The sequence below is a fragment of the Macrobrachium rosenbergii genome, chromosome 15 (genome assembly GCF_040412425.1).
Source record: "Macrobrachium rosenbergii isolate ZJJX-2024 chromosome 15, ASM4041242v1, whole genome shotgun sequence".
In the NCBI taxonomy this organism is placed as follows: Eukaryota; Metazoa; Arthropoda; class Malacostraca; order Decapoda; family Palaemonidae; genus Macrobrachium; species Macrobrachium rosenbergii.
Window position 1 is genome coordinate 45,545,121 of NC_089755.1, and position 20,130 is coordinate 45,565,250.

General features: G+C 34.0%; 1 protein-coding gene across 3 annotated transcripts in view; it reads left to right on the forward strand.

The window, feature by feature from the left end:
- The window catches only part of LOC136846632 (transforming growth factor beta receptor type 3-like), a 310,354-nt gene extending 297,752 nt beyond the window's left edge, over positions 1–12,602 (forward strand). For all 3 annotated transcript variants that reach the window (XM_067117543.1, XM_067117544.1, XM_067117545.1), the window contains exons 3-16: positions 1,443–1,813; positions 2,200–2,368; positions 2,700–2,826; positions 3,328–3,547; positions 3,845–4,034; positions 4,203–4,253; positions 5,841–6,082; positions 6,653–6,811; positions 7,206–7,350; positions 8,205–8,389; positions 8,569–8,664; positions 9,774–9,897; positions 10,058–10,276; positions 11,656–12,602. In XM_067117543.1, coding sequence (XP_066973644.1) covers positions 1,443–1,813; positions 2,200–2,368; positions 2,700–2,826; positions 3,328–3,547; positions 3,845–4,034; positions 4,203–4,253; positions 5,841–6,082; positions 6,653–6,811; positions 7,206–7,350; positions 8,205–8,389; positions 8,569–8,664; positions 9,774–9,897; positions 10,058–10,276; positions 11,656–11,768 — 2,411 coding nt within the window. In that variant the 3' untranslated portion in view covers positions 11,769–12,602. The remainder of the gene's footprint in view (positions 1–1,442; positions 1,814–2,199; positions 2,369–2,699; positions 2,827–3,327; positions 3,548–3,844; positions 4,035–4,202; positions 4,254–5,840; positions 6,083–6,652; positions 6,812–7,205; positions 7,351–8,204; positions 8,390–8,568; positions 8,665–9,773; positions 9,898–10,057; positions 10,277–11,655) is intronic.
- The last annotated feature ends 7,528 nt before the right edge of the window (positions 12,603–20,130 follow it).

Here is a 20,130-nt window from a genome sequence, read left to right on the forward strand (position 1 = left end):
ATATATATATATATATATATATATATATATATATATATATATATATATATATATATATATATATATATATATATATATATATACACACACAGTATATATATACATACATACATACACATACATACATACACATACACACACATACACACATATACATAAATACACACACATGTGTGTGTATTTATATATGCATACATGTGTGTATGTATGTATGTATGTATTTTTCACTGATCTATTCCTTCTCAATGCACGTATATATAATATATATATATATATATATATATATATATATATATGTGTGTGTGTGTGTGTGTGTATATGTGATTATAGGTTATAAACACATGAAAAGGATGTAAAATTTTATAGATCCAACTTATGCACATACTAGAGAGAGAGAGAGAGAGAGAGAGAGAGAGAGAGAGAGAGAGAGAGAGAGAGAGAGTTGAAATTTGTGATAGGTTTCATGCTTTTCAACTCAGGCAGATACAGTGCATACTAGCCTTACATCTTATTTTTTTAATAAGGCTATACTGCCCCATCCTTTGTCTAAAAACTTTGAGAGCCAGCTGTGGGTTGCAAGGAAGAACAGGGTGATGAAGTTCCTGTGTTTTACCCAAGGAAGGAGATTGTACCTGTGGGATTTAGAGGCATTTTATAAGTACATAGACTGAAAGCGTACTTACATCCCTTAAGAGAGAGACTGGCTGGGAGAGGTGAGATTTAGAGTAAACGAAATGAACTGAAATATTTGCATGAGTATTTTATGTACACTTGTTATAGTTTTAAGCTTTATATTCCTGTGTTTATGTAGAGTATATTGTATTGGTCTTACCATCTGTGAATTGTTTAAATGACCACAGAATAGCCTGTTTGAAAATATAAAAGAGTGATTGTAAGAAGAATATTTAGAGCATTAAACCCCCAGCCTTTGTAGAGGGTATTGATAGGTAAGATTTTTGTATGAAATAAAATGATTTTATACTCAGATGTAAGTTTTCTGTACCTAACTTAGTATTAATGTGATGATTTCAAGGTTTTATACACAGTATACCATATATAAATATAGCAGATGAATATGTGTGAACTAGATGCGGAAAGAGAATTTTTTAGATATTTCAAAATTGGAACCAAAGGATTTCTTGTACATCTTGGAGGATTTACCAATAGAACTTTGTTAGTACTGTATTTAGCAGTATAATACAAGATTATACCCTCTATGGATAGGTCATTTTTGTCTCATGATAATGGAGATTTCTACAAAGAGGCATGTTTCACTGTTGTGTTTTGAGCTTGTTTTTCCTTCCAGTATCAGTTCAAGTATTTATTTTTATATTGCGGTTATAATGATTTTTTTCTCTATGTACTGTAATATATTTCCTAACCAATAAATATTCAGTTGTCAAAAAACCCATTTCATCAGCTTCTGTGTCTCTTTATTCCAGGGGGCCAGGGTGAACTATGTGTTGTGGAAACTCCCTTGAAGACTCAGTATTTCACTCCTGTGGTCGAGACCTTGGCCCAGTGCCATGGATGCCGTTTTCCAGCCCACACACCAACCCCTGAAACACCCAAGCACACGCCTCCTATAAGACAAGTCCATATTGTGCACGTGGAGGATCCAGAGGGTGGTGCAGTGGAAGTGGTCATGGAGGGCAGTAAATTCAACTCAAAGGAGCCTCCAGCTCAACCTCCTCCACCAGGGGGATCTTCAAGAATTGCCCTTGTTCTCTTCTCCTCCAGGGAAAGAGGAGCACCTGTTGTGTTTACAGTCACAGCTCAGGGGCTGGCCAATGATACTAAGCATGTATTCTTGGTAGGGGTCTTGCTCTAATTATATATTATTTTTTACTTAGCACATATTTATATTCACTACATGTATGTATACTGTACACATACATATACTTTTTGGCCACCCATTCAGTCTTTGTTAAATTGCTCAATCACTTGTTCTAACCATTCATGCATCAAAACTTACATCCTTATTTTAAATATATATAATTTTTTAAGTAAAAGACTTAAACTGTAAAGTTTTGAGGTTACTTTATAAGAAGAAAATTATGATGCCACAATTTTGAAAATAAAGTTTTATATCAAGGTTTACATTGTCATCAGTTTACTGTTTGTCAAGTGTATATGTGAACAAATTAAATCCAAGGCTTTTCCTATGTTGGCTATTCATAGCTCACCTTGATCTTCCAGGTAAGTGGTGAAGATGAGGTGCGAGGTAGTAATCTGAGGTACAGCATTGCCCACAAACAGCGACCCACTAAGGAAAATTTGATATCAAGTATTGAACATAAGTTTGGCTTTGTATCTTCATACACCAGAGTCCCCAAAGCCAACAAGATTATTCTACAACTCCCAGCAGGTAATTTTCAATTTAAATCCTGTGATGGTGTTGTGACAGTACCTTTATAAAGAAGGAGGGGCTTTCAGATATATAAAAGGGTAAATATTGAGGTAGTTACTATTATCTCAATATTTTCACATAATGGTTACTATGATCCTGTGGAGTAGCACACTAGAGTACAGCAAGGGGTTTCATAGACTAGGAATGTTGAATAGAACGAATTTAAGAAACATGAGTCACATGAATATAGTCATTTCCAGCATTGCTATAATCTTTTGTAACCCTGTGCTATTTTTTAAAGGTGTGCAGGCTGTTTGGAAATTTCATCATTCCTTTCCCATAATTGCAGATGATGAAACTGGCCCAGGTTGTGATATAGATGTTGCTGACACCAGCCCTACAGCAGATTGTTTCATCTCAATTGAGCAACCAGTTGATGGCTGTTACCATCATAATATGCTGGGTGAAAATGACAGGCAAGTTTCACCATTATAACCATTCACATATCACTGTGAAGTGATGCTGTATCCATCTGTAAAAGACTTACATATCATTATTGGTAGATGATAGTCAAATGTTATGGAAAGATCTTTAGTTCACTGAACTAATAGATTTTTATGGAATATGTATCATTTAGTTATTCAAAATTTAGTTGGTTGTAGTGTTTTGTACATGTAATGCAGTTTGTTCTTACCTTGATTATTATTATTGTTATTTCTTCTATTAGATATAGTATTCACACAGATAAATGCTCTACAGTGTATTGTGTTGTCAGTATATTTGAACTTTTTCCTTTCAAAAACAGTACTGTACTTGTCACTGATGGAAATCACAATTACAATTACATCTTTTACTGATATGCATCACTGGGTTACACTAGATGAATCAAACTCTTCTTTTGAACTCAGAATAAAAGAAAATTAATTTCGAACATCAGTTTATTAATTAAATTACAAATGATCCTCTTTAACCTTCAGGGACATCCACATTATTGAGGTAGATGGAAGTAGCAATAGCAATGGGAGTCTGGTATTGTCAGTTGTTGGTAGCAGTGATGGAGGTACCAGGGCAATTGGAATGGCAGGTGGCAATGGGTTTGTTGTAGAGAGAAACATCACACTTGTGTTACGAACTTCAAGACCCACTACTTGGTCCCTCCATGCAGCCAACATTCAAGGAACTATCACCTTGCTTGTGGTAAGATCATATTTATTGCATTTAGACTGAACAAGAACTGGTGAAATTTTGCATATAAAGATATCAAAAAAGTTCTTATGATAACTACTTTAGAATTGAAAACTGGAGTGTTACTATCCGCTGACACTTTTCTGTGGAAAGTCTTTTGAACCCTAAAGAAAATTTGTCTTGTCAATTTTTAAAGGAAATTATAAGACATTTTTTTATTGAATTGTAAGTCTCTTTCAAATTCCATTCATGCAGTTTTTATAGGTTAGTGTATACTATTCAGTGTTAATGTAGTCTCTTGCATTTCAGGGAGGTGGTGACCAAGTTGAGAATACCTCAGTGCCTGGACCTGGAGTGATTGTTGAGGTTCGGCGACTTGACGTCCCAGCAACATTCGATCAGCTGATTTTGACAGTGCTTACAAATGTTGGGCCTCCAGTATCTTACACTCGAACAACTAGCCCTAATAAAATTACCATAACTGTTCCACCCAGGAATGGTAAGTTTAACAAATATGCATTATAACAAATACATTTGTTTGTCTTGTAAAATCTAATCATGCAGTGTGACATTTATTTTTCATTTTAAGCCTTGTTAATTCTGAAATTTCCGGTATGCTGCAGTGTAGTAGGTATAAATGTAATTACATTGAAAGTCTTGCTTTCAGAAAAACACATTGTTCTGCCACCGTACATACCAGAATATGAACAAACAACAGGTAAGTGTTAGTTCAGTTTTTATTTATCAGTTAAGTCCTTGTCTGTTAAAATGAACTTGTAATCTTATACATTATTTTTAGTTTAATATTAATTTTTGTAATTCCTCCCAGCATATACGGTAATATAGTACAGTTAGCAACAATAACTGCACCTCAGGTAGATGAATCTACCAGGTTTATAGGAGGAATACAAGTTAAAATGAATGCAGACTCAAGAGACTATGTAATTAGCTTTAATAACCATTGAAAGCCAATTCCTTCAAATATATCCTCAGTATCTTACATGATTTTACATTAGCTTTTCCCTTTTAGGGTTAGACATGAATTCTTTCCACTCTTCTCTGTCCCCTGCTCTTTTGCCTGAACTCCCATCACGTCTGTGTCTTCATTTATCTTCCTGCTCCATGATATCCTGGGTTTTCCTACAGGTCTGTGTTGTGCTACTGCCATATCTACTGCTTTTTAGACCAACCTTTTCAGATTCCTTCACACCACATGTTCAAACCATCTTGGTCATTGAGATCTCAGCCTTTTCCCAGTCTGTTGATACCATACAAGTATCTCTCCACCAATTCCTCATTCACGTTAAAATTTTCCCAGTGAACCCTAGCCATGAATCTTATGATTCAGTGGTTGCCCCTTTTCAGAATGTCCATTTTCCTTGTCAGTGCTCGTGTTTCTGCTGTAGATTATTAAAGGGCTTACACACCCCTTCTAAGTCTTTGACCTCTTAACTAACAATACACTTTTATTTACCAGTAGTGTAGCTCGCTCTCTATCCCCACTTCATTCATGCCGTAGCTACTTTCTTATTATCTCAATCTTACATCAGCCCAGTGTGCCCCCAAGGGAAAGAAATGCTCTGTCTCTTTCAAGACCTTCCCATATATCACAACAGGATGCTCCCGTCTCTTCCCCATTTGGTCTTGTAATCCATTTGGGCATCAGAAATTTCATACATGGAGAAATTTCATACCCCATGTATATTGCATTATCCTAACTTCTTATGGACAACATCTGTTACATATAGTAGACAATGTATAGTTTCCCATGCACTTTCCCACAGCAACCACATGGCTACATTCCTGATTGTATTTTTTCCTTTGCTTTCCATTCATCACAAGCTTTGTTTTGCTTCCAATGATTTCTGTTCTCTCTTCTCCATTCCACTCTTTTACCTTTTGAATATCCGTCTTTGGATTGTTGCTGTATTATAAACTGGCTAAAGTCAAGGAATTACAGTACTGTATCATAAATTGCAATATTTTAAATGAATTTTGGGTGATATATTTAATGAATGTTTATCATATAATAGAGCAGGCTAAAAATTGTGCAGAATGATGGAAGAGAGGAATGGATAAGAGAAAATTGAAAATCAGTGTACAGTATAGAAATATGATTCTGGTCTTGATACACTAATTTATAATAATAATAAGAGATTGAGGGTAATTAGTCTTACATTATGGTAAGTCCCATGAGAGGAAGCACCCAATTCGAAATGTTTATCTTAATGATTTAGATGATAAAAAATCATCTGCAGGATTCATCTTTCAGGGTTGTGCTGTACTATTTTAACTTATATTACAGTATATGGTGAAGATCGTGCAGCTGTGATCAATGGAGCGTTATCGGTTAGTTGTGATAGTTCCTCGATGACTGTAGCCATTCCGCGGAGAATATCCAGTCAAGTAGGAGGTATATCTATGTCCTTATCGGACCATTCTTGTCTTGGTGTTATGAACGAAACTCATATATATATCACAGAGCGGTTTGAGAAGTGCAAGTTCAAACGGAGGATGTCCACTTACCAGACAACATACACAAATCATGTGAGTAATTTATCCATTTGTACTGATGGTATTTAGGCTGATAATGAATATTGCAGTAATGCTTTTTAAATTAGAATCTGTATTGGCTGTCTCTTCAAGTAATATTATAATTATAAAATAAGTTAACTTACTTTAAAATTATAACAATATAATTGTTATAATGATTCTTTATGCTAAATTCTTTTCTACTGTACGTATTGTCTTTGGTCATTAAAAGTACTAGTGCAATGGTTATATTGATGGAAATGCTCATTACAGTATTTGTATTACTGATGTACTCATGCCATCAAAAATGCAATAACAGAAAGGAGAGTTGTAACTTCAGCTTGTGCCAGACCCAGGTGTCTTCATCCTTCCAACTTGAAAGACAGCCCTGGTCCATGGCAAAATTACCTGTAGCCCATTGTTCTAGTTGTAAAAGACATGCATTATAGGAGACCACAAATTTGGACTATACACTATGGATGATGGTTGCAATGAAACATATTTATATGGAACATTGTTTTATTAGTGAAGTTTTCCACAATGACAGAATGGAGGAATGTAGTACAAATTTTTTTCTCTTCTCAGGTTCATATTGGTATAGGACCAAGTATTAGTGACGACGAGGATTTTGATGGATCTGGCTATGGTTCAAATGATGATGATGATTATTACGTTGCTCAGATTAAGGTTCAGTGTCAGGTTGGACCGAGAATCGTATATCCTGAAGCTCCATCAACTCGAAAGGTAAGAAATCCATTCATTAACATAAGGTTAAGTTAGTTTTCCCTTACTTAATATTACATTGTATTTCACTGTGTCATGTAGTTTACATAGGAGTAGCTGAAACTTTCATGTCAACATTTACATTAGAAATTATTTTGAATTTATAATTGTCAGATTATTGAATGAAGATATAAATAAAACTGAATTATGTTATTAAAGAATATTGGGCTGCAAATCTTAGGAGTCCTAACATTTTCTAAGTTAAGTTATATCACCAAATGCATGTCGTGAAGTGTGACTGCTATCAGTATCTAGTAGAGGTTACTTTGTGCTCAAATAAGAATACTGTATAATGAACAACAGCTTCTTACCAGCAGATACAGTTTTATTGGTCTTTTATTTTAACCATCCATAGACAAACACAGAGCCAGCAGCTGGAGCCACCTATAAGATGGATGTATTCCGTGATCGGGAGCATCAAAATCCTGTCATTACCTCTGACCTTCATACTTCAATAAATATGAATCAGCGATTGTATGTCAGGACTGTACTTGCCAGTGGTGAGTTTATTATCAACATATCTTTTTTAGAGGGCTAAGGGGATGTTTTTTTTATAACCAGACCATTGAGGCCACATAGGGTGGATGTAATTTGTGTTTGTGATTATGTTGTCATGTACGTAGTAAGATTTCTTATCTTCTGGAAAACTGTGCTGTTATAGTCTAAGTAATCCTTGTTGATATTCAAGTAGTGCTTGATTGATTTAATATTTTGTGAATTGGATATATATATGTATAGTAAACAGATAGGTATGTGTGCAGGCATTAGAATCTCTTGGAGCAACGCTATCTGTACAAGAATTATAAGATTGTAAAACATTTAGGTTTAAAAATCTTATGAATAAGTTATTACATGAAAGTGGCCCAATTTTGTGTTGAGACAAGTATGTCAGCCATCACTATTAGGTTTTAACAGACTTGTCATGCTATATGGTGACTGGAATGCTTAAACATATGTAGTTTGCCATTTTCTTATGGAAGCAGAAATGAAGACTGGATGGTCTTGAGTTTGAGAGAACCCTCAAAACGACTGGAGTGAGCCTTTGGGAAAGTGTAAAGTAACAGATAACCTTGTAATAATGGAAGCCATCATGCTTATTAATGGTTTTTCATTTTGGGAGATGGAAAATGAGATCTCTTCAGTGCAGTTCAATGAGAACCACATCAAAATCAGACGAATTTTGTTTGATGAATTGTGAAAGTTTCAAGGGAAAAAAAAAGCAGACATTATTACTGTCATATTCGTGTTTAGGTCGTCTCTCTGGATGATTAAAAAATCTGACGAAACTTCTAGTGAGAAATGTAATTTGCATTTGAATTCATAGATTGTACAGTAAATTTACTGTTTTTCCCAGTGATGCCATGGACTGCTGCATATGATGCTAATCTACAAATAGTTTTAGAAGAATGTTGGCTCAGCAACAGCTCAACTTTGACGCGCCCTGACACTCCCCATGAGACGTTGGTGAGGAAATCTTGTGCTCTTAATCCCTCTGTCGCTTTGGAGCAAAGGAATCAGGATTCAGGCTTTAGTTTCAAGGTAAAGTATATGTTGAAAAGGAGCTGTGTAGCAGCCAAATCAAGATTAAGAATCTCATTGACCATAAGCAGAAATGAACGAATACTTTAAATTTTAGTAATACATGAAAAGACTCTACAGTAATTGTAAAATAAGTAAATGTCCCATTGAATTTATGAGTACTTTTTGTTTTGCTTTAGGTTTTACCAGATTATGCCTACTTGGGCTCCTTCTATCTGCATTGTCAGTTGGGAATATGCTCTGGAGATCCACTTCCTAGACCTGCAGTTAACAAGGTTAGTGAGCCTCATAAAGTCATTGTTACTTTCAACTCAGATTTAAATCTAGAAGAGGAAGGTGCGAAATACATATGAAACTCACTTGAAAATTTGACAGTGCAACATTAAATATTTACTTTAGTAGGTAAATAGATTGTCATTTGTTTTAATTATAAAGGCTGGAGCAAAAAGACAATATTCATGCATAGCCATTAAGCACTGACACACTTATGTGGATTTTTGGTTATATATTTATATATTAAACTACTCTTTTACCATTCCATTTTTTATATCGTAGGTGCACAAGTAGCCCTTGACATACAAAATAGTTTGTGTGTAAGTTCAGTTTGTTAGTAAGTCCAACAAAGTTAGCCTAGGCATCCAGAATTGTAGATGGCTTATGGCATATAGCAATGCATGATATAAAGCATTCCGTCAAGACAATAAAGTTTATAATAAAACAATCCTTAATTTTTCCTTGAAAAGTGGCAGTGAAATACATGAAACAAAGATTATATATTCCACATATCATGTGGATACAGAAATGTGTATTTTAGGAAGTTTTTTGGTTGAAAGTTCGTGTAAAGGCTACCTATATATAAAATTCAATGGCTTGTTTTTGTTGCCATTTATGAGAGATTATTTATATATGTAGTTGATACTTAGTTTTACATATGTTATGCTGTACAGTATTCCAAAATTAATTGTCTTATAATTCACAGTTCACAGTGAGTATCATTTATTGTGGTGAACACAATCTTATATTATTTTAAATCAGTAAAACAGTGTTCAAGGCTCATATATGACAGATATTTACATGCCACATTATCTGAAAACAATTACAGATTTGCACACTACAGTAGACAATGCATGTAGACTGAATCCTCTTTCTGTGAGTGCAGTATGTTGAGAGCTTACTGTAATTATTTCATAAAGAGTTGAATATGTTAGTAAAACAAGGTGTGATGTATTATTTAGTCAAGAGCAATCTTGCTTTCATGCATTGATGTATTTTTCCATTTATTTTAGAAAGTTTATATTGAAGAATAAATGTCATAAATTAACTTATAATTATATTGAGAAAAGTGTTTATGGGACTTCCCATCATGAAGATAATTCTTTTTCAGTGTCTGCATCCTGGGCATTACTGTGACAAAATTGCCCTGATGAGACTGTATGATAGCCAGCCTTCATCATCATCACTACAGACACTGACCCTTGGACCATTTGCCATAACAGAATCCACACAATGTAAGTTGTTATTTGGATGGTCCAGATCTTATTAAGTAGGGATGAGATATGAACTGAGACAGATTTCTTCTTTGTTTCATGACTTAATACATTATTTAAATAGACCAGTTGTGTTAGATGTATTTTTTAAAAGTTAAATAACCACATGTTTATCCTTCAGCTGCTTTATCAGAGAAGACTGTTCAGAGAAAGATGAGTAAAAGTGGCAGCAATAATGTTGTTAATGGTGGCTCTGCAAGTGGAAGCTCTACTGATGAAAAAACCCGAATTGTCAATTTGGGTGGGCTGTCAACAGAAGTGGTTGTGGGAATTGCTTTGGCTTCTTTTGTTATAGGAGTTTGTCTCACAGCAACTCTGTGGCTTATTCATATGAAAACAGGTATAGTAGCACCTTTAGTTTCTTGTATCTTAGACCATATTTTATTTACCAGGCATTTTCAAAATCAGGAATGCAGATTCTTCTCTATTTTGATACTTATGAGTTATAGTAGGATACTCTTAACCTTAATCATTGGGACCAAGAGTGTTAAATTTACACTAATTATGGTGAATCAATACAGTAGGTTAAAGTTACTGTCACTTGATTACATCTTGAATGTGGAATAGCCTGTGTATTGAATGCATTAAAACATTATAAGTATTTATGGAATTGTCATTAGCACAGCACTAAGAAAAGGTAAAAATCCCTATGAAACACAAGAAAAACAAAGTTAAACAGATAAAATTGTGAGGACACGAGGAAAGAACATAAATATACCTAAAGCAGTCTGTCAGGGTATCAGTAGGATACAAAGACTGCAAGCAAATGTCCGAGTATAACTAGCTAAGTAGTAAAGGTGAATGTAGTTGAATGCATGATCCACATAATTTCCATACTTAATGAAATCATAAGTCTTACATTATTCAGCATATGAAATCAGAAGTCTTACATTATTCTGTATAATTTTCACATTTTCTACAAGTAAATGTCGGAGTATAATTGGCTAAGTAGAAAAGGTGAATATAGTTGATTGCATGATCCACATAATTTCCATACTTAATGAAATTGGAAGTCTTACATTATTCAGTACATGAAATCAGAAGTCCTACATTATTCCGTATAATTTTCACATTTTCTTAGTTTCAGAAGTCCTACATTATTCCGTATAATTTTCACATTTTCTTAGTTTTGCCCAGTGGTTGTTTGTTTCTGCTTGATGTTGTAGATGATATTCTTTTGTTCAGTATACACAACTAACGTATGACTTCTGGAAGGAGACAGGCCACGCTAAGCTTAATTTTACTTTTCGTAAAATTTACCCCTTTACCAATTAATTACTCAAGTGTTAGTCCTTTGTTATTCGTAACTTTACTTATCTTTCCTACTTTTATTAGGTTATTTATGTCTCATTTAATATTATACAGTACAATTACATAGTTCTAATTGCAAGTATACTCATAAAATTTCCTTGTGATATGGCCCCTGTCCCTTTTGTATTAAGCCCAAGCTCTTTTGATTTCAGTTTTAATTTTGGCACTAAAGTAATCATGTGTATTTGTTTTACTCAGATTATTTCCAGTATTCTTTTAATACATTTACCTTTAGCACATTCTTTAGTTCCTTAGTGTAAATAAAATAAATTATGTATTTCTTTGAAGTAAAAAAATTTTTGTGTAAAGTAAAAAAATTTTTGTGTACTGTTCATTTACCCACATTTTTAAATATTGTTGACAACACTTAAAAAATACTTTTTATGCTTTAATTCTACATTTGTGCAGATCCGCATCGCCAGAAACGTCCAGAAGGCGGAGCTCCTCGAAATTCAGGGTATGATTTGTCTGCACATTCAGGATCATCAACTCCATCATCTCAGGCTCCAATGACAGCCTGACGGTCCCATGGGCTGCCTCCTCTGTGGTCACGAAAGAGTAAACTCCAGCATGCACCAGCCCCCACCACCAGTTGTGTTTAACTGGCTGCTTGGTGTGTAGATTAAGAATGTTGAAATATTTTATATAATTGGTGTAAAACTTACGACTTTTAAGTAAGATTTGAGAAAACAATTGAAAATGGAATGAATAGGCACCTACATCCAGTTGTGACCACATGATGTGTGGCTGCCATTTCATATGATTTTGTTACGTTAACTCCACCCTTTTGTGGTAGCAGGTGTGGTTGAAAAAATAGTTTTAGATATTTGCTGCTTACTTTCTTCCTACCCAGTTTCAGTTGCTTCAAAAGAAAGAAAAGTAGCAGTTCGTGACTTTGTCTGCTGTTTTCCTTAGAAACATTCTACAGGAAAATTATTGGTATTCAAGATAGCCATAACCATTCTCAGAAATTTTACTTTTGTTATTAAATACATTTTGATTAACCCTCCTCTCTGTAAATGACCACTAAGTTTTCTCATGGATTTTCCAGTTGTCCATTCTGTACGAGGTAGAAGTTAATGAAAATTTTTGGGATTAATTTCTTCCAAGATATTTTTCCAGGGGGAAGGTCAGCTACTCCATCTCGTTCCTATGAATGCCAAACTACCATCTAGATGTTTTGCATTTTATCACCCCAGTACCTTGCACTGTAGTCATGAGTTACACCAGATAATACGGGTAAACGTTTTTATTTTTTTTATATGCCATACTTTAGTGTAATAAACATAACCTGGAGTAGCACACACACCACCTCCTGATCCCCACTTTTCTATTCCATCCCATCTCCCCAAAAAGGAAAATGATCTGCTACTGTAAGCTTTATCTAGTACTGTACTGTAAAAGATGCCAGCACTAGGAATAGGAATAACAGCTACTGTGGTGTTGCATTTAGGCTGATGTTTGACAAACTGGAAAAACCATGGAAGCAACAGCCTTTTGCTTTGGGCAGCCCATTAATGTGTGCAAATGCTGTACCATTTCTTGCAAATCAGATCGATGAAACACCTTTTTTTTCATGGTCTGAATGCTCATTACTGTAATGTCATGATTATAGTTAGTTTTGTTGTAATAATCACTCTTTTATCATTATTTTTTCTACTGTATCTGTAATTTATATTAACTGTTGCAGAGATCATCAAAGCTTTCTGAATGTATACTCAGGTCCATGACTGGTAACTTTTGTGCTCTGTTGAAGGTGCATCTTATTAGGTGGCAGTTGACTGTAGTACCTGTTGTCCCATTTAGCTGAGAAATTGTCCCTTTGAGTATTTCTTTATATGAAGGGAATCCTTTTATCTTGGAATAACATGCTGTATTAATGGAGGCCAAATTCTATTGAGTAGTGTATTTACCATCACAACTACTATAGGTCTGACTGTTTGATGCATGCTGCATCTACAAAGATTCTGCTCTGGCTTTTTGGGTAGATTCTCGGAACTTACAGTTAGTTCTGCTTGTAGGCTATCATCATGATGTGTTTCTTTTAATAGAGCTGATACCAAGTGTTTTGAGAAGAAAATTGATATGTATAAAGGAAAAAATACCAAATGTGGAAAAAAAGGTACTGTTCTATAATTTTGCCTATCTCACCCTTTTTAATTTTAGTGTTGTCATCAGTTAATTGAAGTGTGACACATATTACTTTGACAATATAATTTTTATGTTGAATTAAAGATCACAAGATTTTCCCAAATAGAATTATATCTGTAATGTAACACTTCTTATGCTAGTATACCATTCAGAAAATTTTTTTTTCCTGTCCAGAAACTTAAATAGTTCACCTACTATAAATGTACCAGGAAGGCATTTAGAATAAGAAGTTTTTTAATTCACTTTAATTTATTGTGGCTTATTTACCAGGAAGTGTAATGAGAAGAGTGAGTGAGTTCCATTTTTGGTGTTTTTTCCTCATTAATGTGGGATTGGTCCAATAATATCCATCTAGATGTGATGATGTAATTTTGGCTTACCTTTTTCTCTGTACCTGATTCTAAATGTGACATGAAGTGGGCAGTGATTTTTCCCAAATTTAAATCTTATATCAGTTTGGACTTGAACAATTAAAAAGGAATAAAAGTCCTTGTGGATGAAATGGTTGCCCATGTCACATTTTGTTAGACTAATGTGTGTAACAGTATGTAGGATGTAAGTGTATAGGATAGTGGAAGATGGTGTTGATTAAGCTTACTTATATAAGGGCTGGGTACTATTAACAGTTGAGCAGTCACATAATCAAGAAATTAATCTCATTGCTTTACATGGATAATTATTATCCAGTACTTTGTGACTGTGAAAAGGTAATTATTGAGCACAGAAATAACAGCAATGAAAGAAAATGTAGAAAATTGGCTCTGTGTTGTAGCTATAGTTTATGTTTATTGCATAAATTTTAAGCTCCTACATCCATGATGATGTGTTTCAAGTAGTTCTTTATAGAGATGGTAGTAATACTGAAGTCAAACTGCAGCAATTGCTATGAGACATTAAGAGAAAAACATGTAATATTTTGACAAGTTAATGCTTTCAATTATTGTCTCGTGTTTCCAAGGGTACTGCTTTTGTTTATGCATTTTAAATTCTCTGATGAGTTTTATATAAGCTCTTATGAATATTTTTAGTATAAGGTGTAGTAAATACTTTTTCATTGTCTGCTTCATTGTTTAGAGTCCCACTTCAAGTACTTCGATAAATTATATACACTTTGCTTAAATTGGTAAATTAAGTACACTGCTTACCCTTATTTTTGCTCTTTTTGCATGTTTTTGTAATTTTCCATGGAGTATACAAAGCAAAATAATGTAAAGGCATTTAGGAATTTGACAAACCAGAACATTCTCACAGCAAAAGTGTATTTATCTTATCATACTTGCCTTATAAATCAATGAAAAGTCACTAACCCCTGTCATAATCTGTAGTAATAATTTTAAGTACAGTGGTTGTCCAAAAATTTGACCTTGTTACTTTTCAATTGCCTGTGTTGAAGGTCACATTCTTAATTACCACTCGAGTAAGAACATGAGGAACCTTACATAATTAATAGTAAGAGGACAGCTACAATAAGGAACACTCATGTACTTACTTTTCCCTAATGGTCAACTCAATGGTTTGGAACATAGTTTTCTAGACAGACCATTATTGTACATTTTATCAAACACAACATAATCATTTGGTCACTATTGTCTTTGCATTCAACAGCCCCTCTGTTGGAGAATATTAACTAAGGATGTAGTTATCATTGCCTTTTATAACTTGGCTCTCAGACTTGGAATTTACTGTAATGATGCCCTTCATTGTATGGTTATGATTATGGTTTCCGAAATCAAAGGCATTCTGAGTGACTGTGTTTTTGCAATTTTTGCCAAATTTATTGTAATAAGATGCGTTATCTTTTTTTTGAACTAATAGGTATTGTACTATTAAGCAGACTGTTACAGCAGGTGACATACAAGTTTGATTTTCTTTGAGAAGTGTATTACATTTAGTAATTTTGGTAATTCTGTCAAGCTTTCTAGAAACCTTTCAGTGTCATCACCTTTAGAAAGGGCATTATGTTGGAAAATAATGAACAGTATACAAAATTTTGGTAATCAAAGCAACTTGGTTATTCATATTTAAATGAAGAAAAGGGTCCCAAAATAGCAAAAACATTGTTTTTTTTTAATGTCTGTGTCATGTAATAAATTTATCTTGTCTTGGTCCATCATCATCATAAATGTTTATAAATCTGCTTTACAAATCAAATCTCTCCTGTAAACGTTATGCCTGAACTCCCATCAGGTTAGATCTTAAGCTATTCCCCTTTTTCCACTCTTTTGGGCATTCCTACTGGTCTTTTTTCCTGTTTCCATATCTACTGCTTTTCTAGCTAACTATTCCTCATTCCTTCTTATAAATGTCCAAAACATCTCTCAGATCTCCACTTACTTTTTCAGCCCCCATGTTTCCTCTGTATGTAAAAGTGCAGGCCTTTGATAATCATAAGTCTGCTCTTTCTGTTAATGAGAGTCTTATTAACAGTAGTCTAGCTATCTCTAATTCACCTAGGCTGCAGCTGTTATCCTTGCTGCCCTTCATTCTTTGCTTCAGTCCAGTGTGATTGCCTTACCACAGCATGGTTTTCCATTCCTCTCTTCCCCATTTGTGCTTGTACTACATTTTATGAATAAAAAATCTCATAATTTTAGTCACCAGCATCTCTGATGACACCATCTGTTGCATGTGGTACACAATACTGAGTTCACCTGACACTTTCCCATAAAAGCTATGTGGTGACTTTCTTTTTCCTTGCTGCCTTTTCAGTCACCATATACTGTTTTGCTTTGATTGATTTTCAGTTGTCTCCTTGACATCCACTATGTCATTCACCTTTTAAACATTTCCACAATTGTAAGTTTAAGCCTTTCCCATCTTAAGTAGTATGACAAGGAAAATAGTTATCAATATAAACTTAGTAAAATGACTATTTGTATATTGGATTAAATTTTGTTGCTGTACTTAGCATATTGTGTTTTGGATATTGGATTAAATTTTGCTGCTGTAATGCCTTTAATAGATGGTGGTGACTTTGAATAGGTTGTATGAAAACCATTCTGGAAATTAGTCATAACTGAAGTTACTGTAGATTCAGTGCTTTTCATTGAGTGATGATAATCTTGGTAGACATCCACTCCCACTCCTGTAAACAGTTGCGACAGTATGTGACTTAACTGAGCCTCATTCTGATAGGTTTTCTCAGGGTTTAACGTACAATGGTTTTGACGCAACTCAGACAAATGTTTTTAATGTTATGTAGCCCCTTTTTCCTCCCCTTCCCTTTCCCTGTGTAGCTTTTTATGATAGGAATCCAAAGGGTTTTAGAGTGAAGATGAATTTTCATATCATGTTCCTTCCTTCAAGAAATATACCTGTAAATAGGGTTGAATGAGATCATGGATCTTACAAGGTAGAACTAAATGCCAGTAAGGTTGCTGTATAGTCCTTAAGGTTTAAAGTAAAGTGCTGTGTAATTGTTACTGAACCATGTATATTGTGGTCATAATAACACATGGCTGATTGTAAAAAAATGAAGCATCCCTTAAGCAACTTGATCAAGGGATGTTAATTTGTGTACCAACTAACTATTGAAGACTGAATTATACTGGCATTTGAATCTAACTAACCAGATTTGTATAAGAGAGAAATAATGGCAAGATGATCAGTTATTTTATGGAAGACATGGATAACATATATAAAATTCTTCACAACCTTAAAAGGTTATTTATACAAATATAGTTATATATTTATAATTCATATGCATATGATTTGAAGTTTCTTGCCAGGTTTTTCTTATACTGGGTAACAATGGTTGTTTGCATGTTTGTATGGGTCTGCATGTTAGTCCATTCTAATTTTGTGTGAAATCTGCAAGTAAATATTGTATACATTATTTTATCTTTGCAAAGAAAGGATTGAATGTATGATAGTATCCCTTTTAGGTGGAATGGCAGTCTGAGTGAATTCTTTATCACAAAAGTCCATTATTCAAATTATCTATTGTGTCCCAGTGACATGAGCAAAACCCTCTCCCAGTATCCAGCCAGTGCAGCTTTTATCCCACAGTAAACCGCTATAGAATACCCACATAATAACTCCACATAACTTTCATATGTATGACAATTAAAATTTTTCATCTCAGGAAAACAGTTGTTATGCCTATACTGACGTATGGTTTGAGTTTTAAAATGAGCTACCATTAGGAAGCTGCTTTAAGTCCACCATGTGCATCATAGTTGTATCTCACTCTCCCTCAGTACTGGCATCACTCATATGCATGCTATCATAGCAAGCAGTCAGATGTAGATTTAGAATTGTACATATTTTTTATCTAAATCATTACATCTTTTCAGCATCAATTCTTAATATTGTATTCATTATACATTCTGTGCTTAATTTTGTCTCACTCATTACACATTTTCGCTTATTTTTATCTTGGACATTAAATCATTCAGCTTGTCACAGAGAATTGCCTGGCTGATTACGATGACAACTTTCATGAACCAGTTTTACTGTATCACAGTATTGCACCTTGTTGTTTTGAAAACTACTTTCAGGGTGCCTTTATGAAGTGTTTCATTCAAATAACATGATCAAGTAGTAGTCATAGAATGCAATCCATTATGATGATAATCTTTAATATTTGAATATACTGTGCATCATAAAAACTAAAACAGTGGTAGACTCCAGTCTATATCTCTTTATTTATTGTCACTTAACATGGAAACAAACTTCTTTTTTTAGTATATAGACAGTATTAATTGCTGCTCTTTTACTGGAGTCTCCAGTTTCAGTATTCTGAAGCCTACCTTTGGTTCAGAAATTTTGCTGTAACATAACAGCACTGTAAAGTACAAAATATTATTGTGGTCAAGGTGGAGTGGCTTAGACAATGAAGGTAATGAGCTGTGGCTCCGAGTGTATCAAAGTTCCTATAAGTTCCAGTCCACACTTAGGGTCTCAGCTTACAGCAACCACTTTTTAATTTTTGATACCTGTTTGGGACACTGGCACCATTACAGCAATTTTAATTCAAATAACATGTACAGAACTTGGATTGTATAGATGTTTTATAGCCAAATAACTTTTATGAAGTTTTGATATTTTACTTAGATTATAATTTTACAGTTTACAAATCAGTTAAGTAATGAAAAGTCTAAGAATAATTTTTATTGAGTACCCACTAAGGGAATCAATTTTGATACGGTAAATTCTATATTCACATTTTGAAATTTTTTATAGATCATAATATCCCCTAATGTATAGTGGCCTTTTATTTACAAAAAAACAAAAAAGGTAAAAAAAAATGTATATTCACTGAACCACTCCTGCCACACCACGTAAATATTTGAGGGTATTGAGCATAGGTGCCAATTGACTGCAGGACGAGTTTAAACTGCCTTTGACTCTTCAGTCAAGCACACACTTTTGATGCGCACCCACAACCCAAGTCCCTCAGTTATCAGTATATTATAAGATACCATTCAAACAGGAAGAATGGGAAATTATTTATCAATGAATAAAAAGCAGCTGGTCATGATAAGATATTTAAAAAATTAAACAAGCCTTCCAGGTGAAGCTTCATTGAAATGCATTATTTTATTTGGAACAATGTCATATATTGTGACATTAAATTCAATTCTTCTGTGCAGGCTTACAAATTATGCCCATACAATTGCAAATGCTTAAAAATAAAGAAAAGTATGCTTATGCTTGTAGGAGAAATATTTGAGATTTCTTGACAAAATAATGCATGTTTTCAATACTTCCTGCTTTTTTAAAATTTTACGAAATGTGAAAAGAAATAAAGTTTTTGTCCGAAGACCCAAATAATATAATGCATTTAAGTGATGCCTTTTCTATTTAGCTGAAGAAGAATGCCCAAAGTTTTGCAGTTAAGAGGGAATAAACGAGTTGAAATAATTGGTTTGTTAAAAACTGGACAATCCAGATGATTACATAAGACGCATACTCCATAAAACTGTAAATGAAAATTATGTACATTAGATTACCAAAATTCAAATGTTGAATCAACAGCGATAACCCCTGTTTATGTACGGGTCCTCTGCTAAAGTTTATTTAAGGGGTTGTTGACTGTTGTTATAATGCATTAGTTGGGATATATCTGGGTTGGAAATATGTGGAAGGCATCTGGTTATGAAATCTTTTGTTAATCTAAAATTGTGTAGGTAGACGGAATAGAAATTTGGATTATATTTTTACATAAGTTGTAGTTTCACACTTGCTCATAGCGAAGTACCTGAAAAAAATTGTGCTGCCTTCCACATTGGTTTCCTAATCATATTAGAAGTGTATGGGTCAGTCTTATTCCATTTATACACAAGCAATAGTATATGCAGCCATACCATTGTTTGTATGTGGGTTAAATATCCACAGTTGTGAAGAGGGCTTTTTTTTAATACTAATTCTTAAAATCTCACTGATGTATGCTTAATGTATTTCATAATATGAAAGTCTTTTATCTTGACAACTCCTCTATGCTGTGAATGCGAGTTCAGTTGACAAAATACAATGAAAAAATGCAGGTACTGTATTTAAAATACTTTTCAAACTGTGGGAACCCAAGTCTGGATTATTTATGCATGGATGATGTGACTGAAGGGTGTGAGAGATGTTACAAGTTATAGGTAACACAAATAATTTAATTGTTGCTAATGGGAATAACAGTGTGTGGTTTTGCAGTACAAGAACATTTTTTCCTGTCAAAATATTTACTTGTGAACATGTTTATCATACAAGCTTATCTTGAAATGCATGTACAGGAAAATC